Here is a 16844-nt window from a genome sequence, read left to right on the forward strand (position 1 = left end):
ACAAAGAAAAATCATTACTCACTGATTACCTTCACTAGCTTTAATAAGAATCAACGTATAAGTTATACAGTGAAGTCTATGTAGCGTTTTATTTTTACACTTGTTTATTCAATTTCTTGTATACGACTGTCAAATACACCTATTTTATTTAATTTGCATGTGTATCTTTGTTTGTAAGTTGTTTCATCTTTGGCCTAAAGTGTCTGTCATTCTTTTTTCTTTTATATTTTGTTACTTTGTTATTTTTTAAAATAGGTAAATTAATTTGGCTGTATTGCTGAGTCACTTGCAAAATAGTAAAACCAACATGAAAAATTGTGATTAAAAAGTGATATATGATGTTTCTGCCATAGTTGAAGAATCCGTCATTAACAAAATGTCTATGAACCTGTTATTATCAAATTCTGCGCATTACAGACTGAAACTGAGAGAAGGCTGAAAAATTGTGATTTTAGCCGTCCTCACACTTCACAGAAACTCGGCCAGCAGGAACTACCAGAGAGGACTGGTTCTCCAACCCCCCCCCCACATTCATTCCCATGCAGGAGGAGAACCACATACTCCCACAAACAGGCCCAGCGGACGGACCACACATCCTCAGGCTGCTCCTGATCTCAAACTAATGCTAGCTCCCTAAAGCTGGCGCAATGCTAACAAAACAATGGATGAGACTGAAGTCTCTGTGATTCAGAGCATATTCAACTGATCCCTCAGAGGAGAGATGTGGACAAACACACCCACTTCAATCGTGCCACGACACGCCGCTTGAATATAAAAAAGGCTTGCGACATAAATTCATGAATAAATGTCAAAAAGGTGACGAAGCCCCTGGGATGCGTTGATATTGCAAGCGCATGATAAGCACAGCACTGTCACTGTTCAACGCCGCTAGGAATGTGGAGCATTCAAGGACCCGAGTCATGCAGGAGAAACCGGGAATCTCGGGTGGCAAGTCCTGGTTCCCGTTTCACACTGAGGAACGAGGCCCTTTGGGAAGAAACATGCATGCCCTCGTTTGAAAAAGGAAGCTTCGGTTTTGTTATCCGAACAACATGAGTTTCATCTTGTAGGAACAGAACAGGTAACGCAGTGGAATGAGGAAACAGAAGTTTACAACTGCATTCAGACATGCATTGGTGATTAAACTAAAAACATGTCAGGACTGCACCATCAAAACATAATGATATAAGGTGCAACTTATGGTCATAAATAAGTATAAATGCATAAATTGTTACTTGGCCTATATTAAAGTGCATTATATATAGCAGTCTGCTCTCTATAGACTAATGGGTCAAACAATTCAACCCTTTGCTCCTCCCAATCTTGAATATTTTGTTACATTCTTAACAGTTTAACCAGACACACCAATGACAGTTTCCTCTATGAAACAGTTATGAAAGCTGGGGGAATTAGCAACGTACACAAAGCATGTTTGGAAATGCAGAGGTAAATGTCTCATATTTGAAACCAGAACGGTGTTTTATTGTGAAATCTGAAGGAGGAAGAGTGTTATGAGCTGCTGTCAGGTGGTTTTATCAGCCATAAAGATAAAGAAATGTGCCAATATGACATGAACTACATCAAGTTCACCTGATTACATTTCATCAAACAAGACTTTATAAGACCACAGTTATATATACAGATGTAAAAACTAATAATATTTGGGTTTATATTTGAGGTGAAAGCATATATTATGACGTGGATCATCATATTGGCATTAGAAGTTTGAAAAGCCATTCTGTAAAGTACTCAATCTCACCAGCACAAGGCCCTTGAGCTCACCTGAAACTTTGAAAGCATTGATAGAGGAACACAGCAAACAGAAGCAAGCGCATGTTGATGCAGTGTATCTTTACAATGATACATTGTTGATGGATCCGTTCCAATGGAATCATCACTGATACATTCATATCAGTTCGAGTTTGGAACATCCATGACTGCCTGAAAACTACCTGGCAAAGAAACCAAGCAAACGCTTGAGAACTTACCGTGCATTTCCTGCCCAGATGGCTGAAGAGCACTTCGTTTTCTTGTGGTGTGAGAAGAATAGAGCCGACGTTACTAGGCCTCCTGGTTGAAGGCGGACCACTCATTTTGACAATCCGATGGTGTGAACTTGTGATCAGGAAGTGTTAAACAGAAAATATGCGTTCATTGATCTTTGATCACCGCAGCTTGTATCCGGAGCCTTTCATATCCAGACCTGTGTGTTCGGCCGGGAATGGGTTGAGAGAAGTCCTGCGTCTCACAAACAAAAAGCGATCCTCGTCTGGTTATCCAGTGTCGTCTTGAGCCTCTAAACTTTCATCTGAACTCCTGTGCACCGAGCTTTCGATCCAACATGGCAGTGCCACCGCTGCGCATGACAGTGAGACGCAGCGGATTACAAACCCTACTATGGCGAACGCTTGGCTTATGAATATTAATGAGACGGCGTGGCGTTCAATAAGCAGAGCGAATTGATTGGCTGATGGCCGGGGGCGCTAGTCAGTAAGCGAATCAGAGCGTTTATTGGGCGTGGCTTGTGAGTATTGAATAAATAATGTGACTGGACGCTCCGGGAAGGTTACTAGGCAACGCCAGCGTGAGCGATGAAATAAGCATGAACGAAGCCCTCGCTATAGTAGGATTTGGTCGTGTTTAGTCTGCGTATAATGTAAAAGAGTCTGCTTTCAGCATTTAAACGCTTTAAGTAAAAATATTTGTTGGTTGTTAGACAGCTGTAGCCTTACAAATCGCAATCAAGGCATTATTGACAATGATGAAAATGCAGTTTCAGAGAGGAACGCTGTGTGGGCGGAGTCATGACGTGGAGTGAAGTGGGTGATTTTTTAGTTTAATGTATTTTTTGCATATATATGTATTTTTTTTCTCCCCTCTTTTTTGTTTGTCCATATATATATATATGTGTGTGTATGTGTGTGTGTATGTATATATGTATGTTTGTAAAAGTATAGGCCTATGTGTGTGTGTGTATGTTAGTTTGTATATGTATGTTTGTATAAGTTTAGGCCTGTGTGTGTGTGTGTGTATATATATATATATAGATGTGTGTGTGTGTGTGTGTGTGTGTGTGTGTGTGTGTGTGTGTGTGTATGTGTGTGTGTAATAAATATAAAAAAGAAGAGGAAATAACTCAACAATAAAGTGAAGTGAGGAATGTGTCACTTGGCACATAAAGTACAGGCCAACAGAGTGAACAATCAAAATAACAATGGCTCCTAATTAAAATTAGCCACCTGAACTTCATTTGTCCCTTTGCACTGACGGCCTGACTATTGGTCTAATCAGCAGTGTTGCTTAAATATGTCAAAGAACAACAAAAGGTGGATATGGCCTCTGATTTGGATATAGTATTTGATGCAATAACCTATATACAATGGGCTTGTTCTTTAGTATTAGTACTTGACGTACACATGATGAATTCAGTCATTTACAGAAACTCGTCAGCTATGTTGACTACTTCACTGTGAATGTTTGTGTGTAAGAAGATGTGGGGGGAATATTTGCTGCTGATAACACTTATGAGTATTTCCAGTCGCAGCTTGAAGGTAGTCACTCCCAAACATGGTTGAGCTGTGAGGTAAATAGACAGAAACCTGAAAAACCAGTTAGATGAGAGAGAGAGAGAGAGAGAGAGAGAGAGAGAGAGAGAGAGAGAGAGAGAGAGAGAGAGAGAGAGAGAGAGAGTCAGTGGGTCAGTAGTGGAAAAAATGAATATGCCAAAACAAAAGTCATGACAATACATATTCATTTACGGTGAACTCGACTGTATGCTTGACTTTTGTCTGATTACTAATAACTCATTCCTCTGACTAATCAGTGATTAGTGACTAAACAAAATGTGCATTATCTATACTATCGGTAAGTTGTTTTTCTGAGTTTGTGATTTATTTCTGAAATATATGATAACAACTATGGCATTTGACCTAAAAAAACAAACATAAAAACCTACAGTGACCCCAGCAGGTCTAATTGTTGATAGCGCCACCTACTGGTCACACATTGTACAGCTAAACAATGGCAAATCTACGCATAAGCTCAACTACATTCTGAGACCAAATAAATCTCCTCATAGTGCCTGTGCCATTGTACAACTGTACATTAGTCTATGTAAAGTTGTATTGTATATTAAACAGGCTATAAATAAACCTGCCAACAAACAGATTAAATAAAAAATAATAAACTAAACCTAAAACAAATGGTCTAATGCACAGCCAATGAACCCAAGGTGGGGGAATCAAACCACTTGCAAATCATTCGCTGTTAACACACTGACATTTATCACGCAAAGTATTTCATCATAATAAGTGTATCAGATATCTAACACTCTTAACCTTTCACATATATCTCCTCTTTTTTAAAGTCTGGTTTCCCTTGCAAATCTCTGTTTGTGTCTCTCTGCGTCCTCACCTTCGCATGTTTCCTCGTGCTATTTGCGGACTGATCCTGGACAAGCACAATATTTTCTCTACGGTGTAATGCTGACTACCGACGGTCTTGGCCAGAGAAAGCTGAATGTGCTCATCTGAATCACAGCAGTATTAGATTATGCAGCAAGTATGCTTATGAAGACCAGCTGTTTCTACACACAGTCTCCTGTCCAGCACACACACACACACACACACACACACACACACACACACACACACACACACACACACACACACACACACACACACACACACACACACACACACACACACACACACACACACACACACACACACACACACACACACACACACACACAGCAGTCATGCCGCTTTCAAGTGTTGCAAGCAGAAATGCATGCTATTATAACTGGAAAATCAAACCGGTAAAGAAACAGACATGTTAACAAAGCTTTGGAGGACATGCACATCTTTTACTCCAGATTTAATATCTATAACTGTGCAGATATTGAGTTCAGAAATCATACATCATTTAAACAGCATCAGTCCTGCTTTCTCAGATTAAACTGGTCCTGTAAGGCTAAAAAAAAGTCAGTAATTGTACGTATTTTCCTGCAGATCTCAGAGGGAGTTATGTAATGCGTGTTGTGTTGCTCTGGTGCTTCTACTGGAACTCTTAAAGGGGAATAAAGTAAAAAAGAGGACAAAGGATCGGAGAAACGGGAGACTTCATGCTTTTCTGGAAGCTGAAGACACAGATGATGTAAGGCTGATGCTACTAGACTGTTTAACAAGAGGAGAGTCAGAGTGTGTGTGAGTCAGAGAGCAGCTGTGTGTGTGTGTTTGCCTGAAAACACTGGCCTCAGGACACACACACACACACACACACACACGGCTGGTTTATACAGGCCAGGAGGAAGTAACACATCAAGATAAATCCCTGAATGCCCACAAAACAAAACTAATTGAGTATATAACAAAAATTATAATAGTGAGAAATATGGAGACCCGTGACATTGAGAGAATATAGAAAGATGTATGGAAAGCCCATTTTCACTCATTTATCATCATGACCTTAAAAGGCATAGCTGTGAAATAAAAGTCAGAATTATGACATAAAAAGTTGAAAATTTTTTTTTATCATAATTATTATTTTTACGTCAAATTATAACATATTACATCATAATGATGAGATAAAAAGTCAAAATTATGAGATAAAAGTCATAAGTTGACAAAGTTGAAATTTGACAAACAGTCAAAAGAATAATGTCGCAATTATATGACATTATATCAAAATAGTCAAAAATATAAGATTTATATAAGATATATAAAACATTTTAACTGCATAATTATGGCTATAACAAAATAATTGACATTAAAGTTATAAATGATAAAGTAAAAAAAAAAGATTATGAAAAAATACACAATTTTTGTGTCAAAATTATGAGATAAAAAGTCAAAATTATGACATTCGGTCATCACTGAATGACTTTCAAGTTGAAATTCGTATAGGTCGTAGTTTATATTTGTTGTCTTTATCTCATAATTGACTTCTTCTTAGGATATTTAAACATCCTAGGACTAAAATGGGATTCTCTCATTCAGACATGGCCGAAAATCAGCACTGAACAAGACTTAATCATCATCATCATCATATTCCCGAAGCAGGGCGCGGTCAGGAGGATCGGGACACCACCACTGCAAATATGTCACGTGGCAGGAATATTTGGCAGATAAACCATTTCCTGCACAGCTGACAGCATCATCACTGTCTAAATATTTACCTAAAGTTGTCAGCACTAGCACTCCAGTAAAGTGTTCTTCCTCAGTGTTTGTCAGGCTGTAATTCTCCTCTAGTCCTCTGGGCGGCGGTGTCCACCATACTATTTTTCTAAGGAAACAGTGTAACAACTTACAACGAGGCACAAACAACAATTTCAATCATATTCATCAGTAGCTAATGAACTAACAAGAGTGATAAATCAATGTTTGATTAGGTGAACATGAATAATGTAGTCAGAATAAAAGAAAGAGGCAGTTTAGCCACTCGTTTGCATACTACACAAATTCAAACAAATGTATAAGGTGTGGCGCCCTCTTATGGTTAATGTAAATACCTTGAAGAAGTGAAGTCAAGAAGGCTTCATTCACTAGCTATATAACACCTAATATTGATCTGTATTTAGTAGTCCAGTTGATAAAAGTTTTCAATTTTTAAGATTTAAGTAGCCTATTTATGTATTTTAAATAATCTAGACAAAATATGAAGAGTTCAGATGCAAAAGCCTTTAAGTGCCATCTGAAATTTTCTTCTAGAATGATCATTTTTATCAAGCTCGTATATTTAAGTTCAGTTATTTCACTTAAATGACAACTAATAGGTAATTTTCATTGCCATTTAAGTGAAATAACTGAACTTAAATATACGAGCTTGATAAAAAATGATCATTCTAGAAGAAAATTTCAGATGGCACTTAGAGGCTTTTGCATCTGAACTCTCTCAAAGCATTTAGTCACAAATTACACCTGATTATTTTCTATCCTGCAAAATACAAATAAAAAAATAAATACAATATAAAACAATCAACTTGGATGTTTATGTCATTTCAACTTAACTTACATTAAACTGACTTAAAAACATTGTTGAATATTTTATAACTTATAAAAAAAAGTTATTTTGATATTTTGTTATTTTGATACAGTATATTTTGAGATATATATATATATTTACAGGGTACACAAAGGTTTTTAATCACGTAGGCCTAGAGTATTTTATTGAAATGCTGGCTTGTTTTACACTTAAGTGTCAATGTTAGGACAAACAGAACTCATTTTGCTCAGACAAAACAAGGAAAAGGAAAAAACGCAGACTCATGACCTATTTTCGGCAGTATGATAACTAGGGCTGACTGGTTATGATGGTTTATATGTGTCATACAACAGATTTAGGATAAGATTGAAATGTGCTCTTGTTATGGAATATGTGCTCGACTGCATATCAGATGCTAAACGCTGAAAACCCCACGGTTCGAGAGCTCGAATGATAAGACATTAGGAGCGCTGCCGGAGGTTAAGAAGGTCTGAGGTTACAGATCCATTATTCTGAGCACATTAGAAGGGATTTGGTTTCAGGATGACCTTTCCTCTGTGCTCGTCTTCAGGGGTTCTGGGGGGCCGTGGGTGATGACAACAATGACAAAATACTGAAACTTAATCACACGACAACTGCGCTTCATACTCAAAAAAGCTTTTAAGTACGTTTAGATAATCACCCAGCAAGCATTTTTGTGTTTAAAAGACTAATAGATGTCCAAACACAGCCTAAAACAAGGCAAAATTTGAGCTGTCAGTGAAAATTTAATAGACGTCTAAGCATATCCCAAGAATAGACGAGTCATCAATTAGATAAAGAAATGAAATGAGTGAAGAAATGAAACCAAACACCTTAGTAATCACTGCTGACTTTGCTTACATGATGGAATATCATACATCTCGCAAGTTATTTTGGCAAAAACGACATGTAACCAAATTCAAGGTTATTCTGTCTGGATGGGATCCTCATAGCCGGACTATATCGGGTCTATAGTTAACAGAGACGGTGAAATGACGGCTATTGCTTGCTGGGTAGTGGCTTGCTAAGACTATGTAAGAATGTTTATGTGTTAATCTCTTGTTTATTGGCAATGTGTGAACAGCTTGTAACAAAACTTGACAAACGAGACCTTCCTAGGTAACGTCTGAGAGTCTGCAGACTGATTTTTATGTGAAGTACTGAATCAAAAGGATTTGACGTTTACAGTCTCTCTTTTGTTTTATGACACATGAAATGAATGCTTATACAATGTTCAGGATAAAGTTGGAAAAGCCATTCTGTTCTGTAATGTCAATGTGTCATGCAAAGAAACGGGATTAATTCACATTATAGTCTCACATAGCCAGATTTATAGTCTATGTAGTCTCAAATATACTTTATAATATCATAACATTTTAATAGCTCATCTGTCGACATGATGCCGGTGAATGCCAGAACTGGTGCAAACATTTCCTCATCGCTATACGATCAGATGCTTTCTGAACTGCTGTTTTCTCACCACTGTCATTACTGAGTGTATGTTATTAATTAATATTATTATTTACATATTCATCTAACCGTCACTCTTCGCAATGTCGAGGGCGTCGGGATGTTCGTTAAAAGTGTTTCGCTGCAAAGGTATCGCTTCAACTTCTTTTTACATCTAAGTGAAGAAGGAAAAATAACTTTACCGTAAGTATATCAGGGCCTTGAATCACGTTCAGTCTCTTGTACGTTACGAGTGTGAACATGAAAAATATGTTTCTGGCTGGAGTTCACTAGTGGCATTGAAATAAATGTTGTGATGTTATTTCCATCAAGAGGTGCATCCATTTTTGGTCAAGATGTTGCATTGGCAATCCAGCAGTCTGTAAAGTCTCCTCCAGCACATCCCATGCATGATGTGTCTTTACATGGTTGTTTAAGAAATGAAAAGATACACACTCCTTCAATTAAGGAACTGTTGACAAAATACAATGCTAAAAACATAGGGCCCTATCTTGCACCCAGCGCAACTGACTTAGTACACCGACACATGTATCATTCCTATTTTGCACCCGACGCACAGCGGACTTTTCCCTCCACAGACACACGTCGGTAAATTAGGGAATGAACTTTCAGCGGTTCAGGAAAAGAGGAGGCGTGTTACGGCGCAAACGTTCCCTGGTGCTATTTTGCAGTTTCAGAAAACAATTCCTCCACTGACCAGGAGAAACCTCGTCTAAAGTCAGTGGCGCATTATTAGGATGCTATTTTAAGGGTGCGTGCTTGGCCATAATGTAGCGTGTGCACAACGCACACACTCTTTGCTTCTCTCATCTGCACAGACGCAGCAGTTCACATTTTTGCAAACCATACATATTTACAAAGAAAAATATTACCACACGAGGGAAATCATTGTGGTGTCCATGAAGTTGTAAAAAAATAGGCATAAATCTAGCTTACACATTTATCCAAATTATTATACGCCTGTTTAACCAAAGCTAATTTGGGTGTGTTTCTCCATCCCCAATGTCACTTCTCTGTGTTTTACGGCCCTCTTAAGCATTTGCCTATTTAAATCCAAATAGCGAAATTCGCTTAACTTCAATTTACAGAAGTTTCTTGTTGTACTGCATTTGTTGATTTACAAAAACAAACATTTACAGTAATCAGCAATGTTATCATGATGTATATCATTGAAAATTACACATTAATACATTACATGACAATTAGAATTGCAATTATTTATTTATTTGTTTATATAGGACAAATGAGAGTTGGGAGAAAATAACTTAATTGCACAATGCAAAAAAAGTTGCTAAAATGGCTTCAAATCAAATTAAGGTTTTGTAAGATTTACCCTTTAAAACCATTTCTGAAGAACCATGTTTGTTATTGATGGGTTGGTGACTTTAAACCATTGGTAAATGAGTAACATGAATACATAACAGTTCCTCTTATCAACTTCTGATCGAGTGTGAAACGAGAGCATGTGCCTCACTGAATATCATTTAAATAAAACATGTGAATATTGTGTTTAGAGTGAGAAATGCTCATCTGCTGCATTTGACACCTCTGAGAAACACTTCGTAAAGCATCCTTTCATTACAAACTCAAACTGAAGTCATTTCTAAACAAATTACTAATGATTCACAAGGGAAGAAACAGATTCATGCACACTGCTCATTAATGAACAGCAGATGTTTTAAACTCGGGCTGAAAGAGCGAGGGCATTTAGTAAAGCCCTGTTAAACACTAAAGCGGATTAAAGCAGAGTTGCTGCTTTATGCTCTACTTAAGAAAATGTCCTTAGACAAACCTTGAATGCCATGCAAGCCATGCATTTTTTTTGGTCTTAGGAAAAATGTCACATGTTAACAATGATGCATTGCAACCCAGCCTTAAAGAGGCTATATATTAGACCTAAATTTGTTTTTGGGCTCTACTAGAACAGGCTTTCATGCTTGAATGTTGCTTATTTTCCCATATTCTCCATTGTTGCGGCTCCTCTCTTCCCAGTCTGTCAGTAACGCTCTGTTTACTTCCTGTCTCTATGAAGCCCCTCCTTCTGAAAAGCACACTGTGCTCTGATTGGTCGGCTGGAGCAGTGTGTTGTCATTGGTCAAGCCCTTCAAGCGTGTTTGGGAAATGTCCCGCTCCATCTTAAATAGTATCCAAAACTAGAATTAGTGTCCCAAATCATAGTATGTTGACATGAGAGTATTCAAAAGATACCCGGATGGTCTACTTTTTCCAAATCCGTGTGCACTTACACCGCAAAAACCCCAGTGTTAAATTAACCGTCCTCAGCGTTTATTTGAGTCATTGAAGCAGTGTTAAAGTTAATGAGATAATTAAGTGATTAACTGAGTGATGATTGAGTATTAGTGATGAACACCTGCTGTTAACAAGCAGAATCACTGAAGGAAAGAGTCACCATTATGTTGATCAGTGTTCGCTTTAGTTGAGCTCTTGACTATTTAACATTAGTTGTTAAAAAACTACAAACATGGCGGATGTGCAAGACTGACAGTTAAGAAGAGAGGTTAAGATAAATGGGTTTGAGAGATTAATAATCAGTATTCAGTGTTATCCACATTATATTTCATATGCAACAGCATTGTGAATTTTTATAATGATACGTTTGGTTATTAACTTTTAAAATGCATCATTATGCAAACACATGAGAAGAGTCTCCGCATGAAAGACCCACGACCGGCAGATCAAAGTGCTGCTTCATTTCTCTCCGAAATGAAAGGAAATTAAATTTAACTGTGACAAGATGATTGACAGGAAGCACGTAACTAAGCGACAGAGCGATCTGTTAAAGATGCGATTATGACGAAGTAGTTTGTCCCAAAGCTTGCCTTCACTTCTGCTACACACTCAAAAGTATGTACTTTTTCTTCACAAAAACTAGGGCATAGTATACGTAGGCGAGTTGGGACGCAGGTTTCAACACACTACTAACTCAACCAGGCCCCGCCCCTTTATTCTGCACATGAATTATTTAAATGAGGAATATTGTGACATGTTCGTTCCCGGAAGAAACTCAAGACTACAATGGAGGCGTTTCAGGGAGTTTAGAAACACTGACACTGATATAGAGAATAACTATTTTTCATGCTCAAACAGCAACATTACACACTAAAGAGAGATGAAATTGCAACAAGCAATTCCCTTTACAAATTGAGACATTCGCTCAGAATACAGATGCAATCACAACCATTGAGTTGATCATCTCTTACAGTCGGGTGTTGTTGAGTCTCAGGGGACGAGAATCACACAGTGGCTGTTTTGTTTGTTGACGTCAGAAATGGAAAGTTTTCAAGTCCCTTCAGTAACAGCCAAATCTCTCCTGCGACAACAGATGAAACACACCACACGTCATATTTCATCTCTTTAATTTGATCAGTGTAATGAGTGCATAGAGACAGACCTGAAACCATGAAGATGTGCTACAATAATGTAAAATAAAAAAAGTGCATTAAATGATTTCTATCATTCTAGACTCAGACTAACATTCATAACATGATCTCGGTGTAGTGCCAATTACACAGACAGACATTAAAATGATAATAATCACCATCTCATTCCTGGAATTATACAAAGTGTGTTTGTTTTTTTTTCTCTTAAAGTACAAAACAGTACATTTGAGCAGCTGCCGAGAGTCTTCACATCAACAAGTGACCACATGCATGAAGGAGAAATATTTTAATAATCTTTTAAAAAGCCTGTCTATTCCTCTCACAGGATGTTTTTTTTTCTTTTCTTCTAAAAAGTTGCTAAAGTCACAGAGATTTGAGGCTGAAGTTATTCTAAGCTTTGGCAGTTTATCTTTCAATCTTTTCCACAAAGAGCAAAACACAAGATATACGGATAAATTCAGTCATAAATCCCAAAAAGACGGGATCACAGTAGTTATTCACAGTGTACGGTGCTCATATGTTTAATAAAGTCTCAGTATTTTTGTTAATAAACGCCCGGCTTTAGCTGCCATAGAGGTCTCTATAAACTGTGTGTTTTCTTTCTTCCTCATATCGTCTTCATCTCAACGTCTTGATATCACTGAGATAAGCCTGAACATGTTTCCGTTTGGATGTAATTCTTCTAAAGTGTCTCGATTACATAAGTCCAGCTGCCTGAAAGTGTTCATATGAAGGCACTCGGTTGCTCTCGTCTTGTTTAAAGCTGAAGGAGTCACAGTTTATCTCTCACAATCACTTTTGCTACGGTTTGCACGATCAGATGCTTGAATCTCCACATGCAAAAACTCCTGACGCGTGCAGTTACGAGGAGACCGTCCTCATATATCCCATCATGCAGTAAAACAATCATACACACGCCCAATATTCAATAACCATCAAAGCCAAGTAGTAATTTGTGAAATCCTGCTGTGTTTGTGTGTGTAATGGCAGTTCATAAGGTGGATTAATGCTGCTAATGCAGCTACGCTTGTTTCTCTGAGGAAACGTTTCTCTGAGGGTTTCTCTGTCTCGCTGGTACAAGTGTCCCCCTGAGAACCAGCGATTTATACCTGTGTGTTTCTGTCCTTGTGTGCACATCCTGGGCTTTGCTGAGATTTCAAATGGCAATTAAGGTGAATTTTTTAATATAACATTTAAAAATTATATCATATGACATTTAAAAATTAAATAACATTCAAATAGAGAGGGGAGAATCGAGAAACTTCAACAACTCATGCATCTCAGAACAACAACTCATGCTGTCAGATCGATTAATCGCATCTTACATAAAAGTTTGTGTATATATTTTTTATTTTTATTCTTATATATTATATATATGAATGTGTGCATTTCTGTCTGCACACACACACACACACACACACACACACACACACACACACACACACACACACACACACACACACACATATAACTTTTATGTTAGATGCAATTAATCGATTTCACAGCCCTAATATATATAAATAAATATAAATATAAATATATATATATATATATGATAATTCTGTCCTGCAGGCAAAAAAAATTAAACATTATAATTTTTTATAAAGTTGTCCCATTTTTAGCATGGCAAGCTGTCATGTAAAATGTTGTCATTTTAAAGAATTAATTGTCTTATTATTATTGTTATTATTAATTTTAATTATAAATGTAGCCTACTATATATATTATACTATAAAATCTGATTATATAAATGAATGAATTACTATAAAATTAATAATATACTTTATATAGCCTATATATTTAATTATATTTGTCTATGTTAGCTTACACATTTTTATGGTTTCATGATTTTTCACAATTATTTGACTATTTAAATTGATCGCCTGATCGAAGTCAGGTTCACTCTGTGTCAACTTACCCCATGCAACTGACTTTCAAAACTATATTCACTGGAATGACAACTATGCAACGATTAATCGTGATTAATCGCATCCAAAATAAAAGTTTGTGTTTACATAATATATGTGTGTGTACTGTGTATAATTATTTTGTATATAAATACACACATATTCATGTACATAGCTAAGAAATATTTGCATGTATATATGTTTATACATAATTTATATTATATATAAATATACATATTTTATATATATAAATAACACATTTTTCTTAAATATATACATGCATGTGTGTATTTATATATACAAAATAATTATGCACAGCACACACACATATATTATGTAAACACAAATTTTGTATTTTGGATGCGATTAATTGCGATTAATCGTTTATATATACAGTAGTCAACATTTGGATCAAAACCTTTTGAACAATACCCGTTCTCGTCTTTGATGAACTTTTTTGATCCACTTCAAATGTTGACTACTGTATATTAATAATAATAAAAAAGCTTTCTCAAGCATCAAACTATCAAATGTCTTTTTTCCCTGGTCCAGCGTGCAACCTGTCCTTCTCCTCGCCATCACCACACACAACCCTCATCAGAACATTAGACAAGACGTCTTGATACAGACTCAGACAAACCCATCCGGGAAGATACAGCAAGGTCACCAGTCCCATGAAGTTAAGGGGATAATGGGAATAATCCCAGGAACATGCGCCGAACTGCCTGAGAGCGAAGCCCCAGCTGAACTCCCAGGCGTAGATGAAGCAGATGTAGATGGGAAGCCTCTTCCAGGTTCTCCACCCTCTCCTGAAGTGCAGGTGCAGGTAAAGCTTCTCCACCACGAAGCTGCAGCTTCCATACATGAAGAAGGACCACAGGGATGTGTGACCCTTCAAGACTCGGTCCTCCTTCTCGATCAGATTAAACACAGAGGTGAAGACCACCTCATCCAGGAACCCGTGCATCCCGAAGAACACGAAGCGCAGGAGTCCGGGTAACCCGTCCGCGCGCGAGGATCTCAATAACAACACACTGTTTCTCTGAAACTGCAGATGCGAGACGCCTTCATGAAAGATGTTCGAGAAGTATAAAGCGAGCATGTAATGCACAACGAGCTGCGTGATGGAAACCACCCTGATGTTCTCCGTGCAGGTCACCAGATTCCCGATTAAGATCTGCAGGCAGATGTACAGGGACGGGTAGAAGACGAGGTGGAACACGAGCGGGCGCGCGTGGAAGCATCTCTTCTGCAGGTACACCTTCTCCAGGAGCAGATGCGTGATGGAGTGCGCGATGCACAGGAACGGAGAGGAGAATCCCAGCAGCTGCAGGTCGCTGTGGTCCTGGAAGTGGCGCACGGAGGACAGAAGGATGTCCAGTGTGACTCCGTGCATCCCGTAGAAATACATGCGCATCCACTGCGGTAAAGCGCGAGCTGTGTCGCGCGCCCCCGGGCTCGACATCATCATATCTCTCCTCAAAACACTCTCAGATGTCGATGGGGTTTTGTTTATAGGTCATCTGAGTCGCCGATGACCCGCTGAACCCCCGCGAAGGCACACAATCTCACTAACCGCATTCTTGCTCTATCATGGGAAGGAGCGGAATGAGAAGAGAAGAAAATACAGACACGTAATAACACCATCCTCCAGGTGGCGCTGTCCTACTCATCTAAATGTGCTGAATACGCATCATACACAGCTCTTCACAACAACATTATATTATATTATATTATATTATATTATATTATATTATATTATATTATATTATATTATATTATATTATATTATATTATATTGTTTGATTATTTATTTGATTTTTGTATTGGTTATTTTTTCAAAAATAAAGGAAAAATATTATATTTATAATTGTATCAAAGTTTTTATAAATGTTACTTTTATATCTTATCAAAATTATTTTATTGTAAAATATTATTTTGTTGGTTATATTATTTGATAATATGTATTCTATTTGGTATTTATATTTTATAAATATATAGGCTATATTAAATTCTATAATTAAAAACATTTAGATATATTATATTATATTATAATTATTTTTATATCATTTAGTAATACTTAGCCTATATACATAAAAAATGTCTATTTCTATATTATTTCTATATTTTATATGATATTATTATATTAGATATTATATAGCATTTTTTATAATACTGTTTAATTATTTATTTTTATTTATGTATTTATTATTTTAGAAAGATATTATATAACTTTATTCATGCTACTTTATAAATGTTATTCTTACGGTAAATTTGATTATATATAAATATATTATTTATAAATAATTATATATGATAACTTTAATGTATTGTTAAATATTATTTTAGTTTTTATAATACTATATATTTTGTATTTTTTAGTTTATACAAGTTTATTAAATTATATAATTTTTATAAATTATATTTAAATTATTTTCATAATACTATTTAGTAATACTCTCTCTCTCTCTCTCTCTCTCTCTCTCTCTCTCTCTCTCTCTCTCTCTCTCTCTCTCTCTCTCTCTCTCTCTCTAAGTGTATTACTATCCTTACCATGGAAACGACCCTTGGGTTTCTGAAGTAATCTCTCTCTCTTTGGGACTTGACATTAGTCAACTTAAAACTCAATTCTCTCATCAGGACATGTTCCTCAGGGCTAAAAATGTCTTTTATTCATATTTAAAAGCCCTTTATGCTCAAACTCATTGATCAGCTTGGTATTGTAAAGTTTAATTCAACACACAGAGATTCCACATATAGGATATTTACGTAATTGTTGTAAAATCTAAAGCAGTAAAATGCCACGGTGAGGCTGGAGCTCTTGACTCTCCTGCATGACTGAACAACACACACACACACACACACACACACACACACACACACACACACACACACACACACACACACACACACACACACACACACACACACACTGTTATCATCTCAGTTCTCGGCTCTCCTCTGCTGCGTTTGGAGGTGACAGATTAGCTATGAGAATTCATCCAGCCCGTTATCTGTGAGAGACACAGCATACACAGACAACAACAAGTGGTCAGAGGTC

The 16844-nt window shown here is 36.9% G+C and overlaps 2 protein-coding genes across 5 annotated transcripts in view; both read right to left on the reverse strand.

Moving 5' to 3' along the window:
- waslb (WASP like actin nucleation promoting factor b) overlaps positions 1-3289 on the reverse strand; it is a 19484-nt gene extending 16195 nt beyond the window's left edge. For 2 of the 4 annotated variants that reach the window (XM_081363548.1, XM_081363547.1), the window contains exon 1: positions 1989-3289. In XM_081363548.1, the coding sequence (XP_081219674.1) occupies positions 1989-2093 (105 nt within the window). In that variant the 5' untranslated portion in view covers positions 2094-3289. The remainder of the gene's footprint in view (positions 1-1988) is intronic. The other 2 variants (XM_081363550.1, XM_081363549.1) reach the window with 2 other exon arrangements.
- A 6396-nt stretch (positions 3290-9685) lies between these two features.
- On the reverse strand, positions 9686-15388 carry tmem229a (transmembrane protein 229A). Its single transcript, XM_081363160.1, has 2 exons — positions 14414-15388; positions 9686-11806 (listed from the first exon to the last, which is right to left on the reverse strand). The coding sequence occupies exons 1-2, from the start codon at positions 15252-15254 to the stop codon at positions 11730-11732; spliced, it is 918 nt and encodes a 305-aa protein (XP_081219286.1). The 5' UTR covers positions 15255-15388; the 3' UTR covers positions 9686-11729.
- Positions 15389-16844: the final 1456 nt, after the last annotated feature.

Source organism: Scardinius erythrophthalmus (genome assembly GCF_964197995.2).
Source record: "Scardinius erythrophthalmus genome assembly, chromosome: 4".
Taxonomy (NCBI): domain Eukaryota; kingdom Metazoa; phylum Chordata; class Actinopteri; order Cypriniformes; family Leuciscidae; genus Scardinius; species Scardinius erythrophthalmus.